At 39.0% G+C, this 2071-nt stretch overlaps 1 protein-coding gene across 1 annotated transcript; it reads left to right on the top strand.

Moving 5' to 3' along the window:
• Positions 1 to 6: 6 nt before the first annotated feature.
• LOC103376390 (interferon-inducible GTPase 5-like) lies at positions 7 to 1053 on the top strand (the record flags this gene model as incomplete). Its single annotated transcript, XM_008306752.1, has 1 exon — positions 7 to 1053. A coding segment is annotated over one exon (561 nt), but the record flags the coding sequence as incomplete, so codon positions are not given.
• Between the last annotated feature and the right edge of the window lie 1018 nt (positions 1054 to 2071).

Genomic DNA, 2071 nt, shown 5'->3' with positions numbered 1-2071 from the left:
TTCTCTCTCCTCCATGAGACCTTAGAGAGAGAACTTCCTGCACACAAGAGGGATGCTCTACTGTTTGCCATGCCCAACATCAACCGTGAGATCATCAACAAGAAGAAAGAAGCTTTTCAAGCCAAAATAAAATATCTGTCTGTTCTGTCTGCAGCCGTGGCAGGTGTGCCAGTTCCTGTACTCTCTGCTGCTGTTGATCTAGGCATGATGGTTACTGTTGTCAGTCAATATGTACTTGGGTTTGGACTTAATAAATCGTCACTGCAGAGACTTGCTGTCAGCGCAGGTGTGCCATATGAGAATCTGGTTGCTGTCATCAAATCACCACTGGCTTTAAAAGAAATAAATGTCGATCTCCTCCTGAAGGTGATAGCCCAAATGACAGTCACAGGTGTTTTAATGGCAGCAGAAGAAGTGTGCAGATTCATTCCATTGTTGGGAATCTCAATAGCAATGGCCCTCTCTTTTACTGCAACCTACAAAACTCTGAGTTATTTTCTTAACACAGTTGCTGAGGATGCACAGAGGGTGTTTGAAAAGTCTCTGGGTTTGGAGACATCAGTGTGATATTGTAAAGTGAATGCTAAAGGGCTTCTGACTTCTTGATTTCTGTAGAGGAGACAACATTAGATTGTAAATAGATAAATACAACATCTGAATCATATCCTTGCTGCACATTTTAACCAACATTCATTTACAGTTGATCTGTCAGACGTCCTCAGTGCAGGACTCATTTACTCTTATAGGTACAGAAACAACAGAGTTACTGTTCTCAGTATAAGACATTTAAGTTTCTCTTTATCATTTTATCAAGGGGAGAAATGTGATCTTCCTATTCATATATAAACTGTGTTAAATGTAGAAAACTGCTGAATCATGGCTGTATTGCTTTTCAAAATTGTTTGTGTGATCGATGATGTCAACACTTTGAGCAAATCAGGTAAAATGATGGTTACTGATGAAACATCTTTATCTTGTTATCTTGTGTCATTGAATACATTGTGATGGAACTGATGGTTTTGTCATTATTTAAAAAACATATTTTCTACAACATTTACTGGATCATATAAATAATAACAATACTTGCTGTTTATAGCAGTAACAAGGGAGAGGAACGTAATATATCATATAAATAATGTCAATGTCCATCGTATCTTTCTGCATCATAAACAATGAGTACATTGTCATGTAATGCCACAAGTAGAGGTGCAGGAAACACCACTGTCTCTTAATATTTTGACTTCAGCAGCCTCATTGTTTTTTGTTCACACCTGTAGACAGTTGTAATGAAGGTTCGATGCCCTCCAGTGGTCAGAGTTAGAAACTACAACAGAAAGACGAGATATTGATTGTAATGTTTACCATCATTTTTTATCATCATCTCATTGGAAGCAATGTTACAATGTATTATTATGTTTAAATAGACAATATGTTTATGCTACTGCACCATATAACAGATTCCAATATCTAATGTAAGGCAAATATAAGGTAACAGTCTCAAGTACATCTTAAATGTTGTATCACAGAAATCACTGTATCCATATAACATGTATTTATTATTTATGTGCTTCAGCATTCTGTTCATAAAATCACAGTCTAAAGCTATGTTGAAGAAATTTTACTCATAGTCCTCATGTGAAGTTTGCTGTAGTGGGTGTTTATTAGTATTCCGGTATACGGTGGGCTCACCAACACAGAGCATGAGTCTGTGAACGTGGACCAACCCTGAACATCTGCAGAGTCACACATTTATAGGGTAAGTCAGAGGGTAGGGGGGGGCCTGTATGTAAATACAGAGGTGAATAGAGGTAAATTAACATACAGTTGCTAATCAAGTGACCGGAGGTAAGGGGGGCAATGAACAACAGGTGATGAAATCGGGGTCTGGTGACCAGACGGGTGGTGGAGTTGGGGTTCTGATAGCATACAGTTGCTAATCAAATGGCAGGGGACAATTAGGGGACAATGAACAACAGGGGGTGGAATCGGGTGCCTGTGACAGGAGGTGGGAAAACACATGACAAAAGGTGATGGGAAAACACATGGCAACAGGGAATGAATTCAGGGGTCT

Source organism: Stegastes partitus, unplaced genomic scaffold (genome assembly GCF_000690725.1).
Source record: "Stegastes partitus isolate 25-593 unplaced genomic scaffold, Stegastes_partitus-1.0.2 Scaffold4249, whole genome shotgun sequence".
Lineage (NCBI taxonomy): Eukaryota > Metazoa > Chordata > Actinopteri > Pomacentridae > Stegastes > Stegastes partitus.
This window is presented reverse-complemented; position numbering and strand designations above follow the sequence as displayed.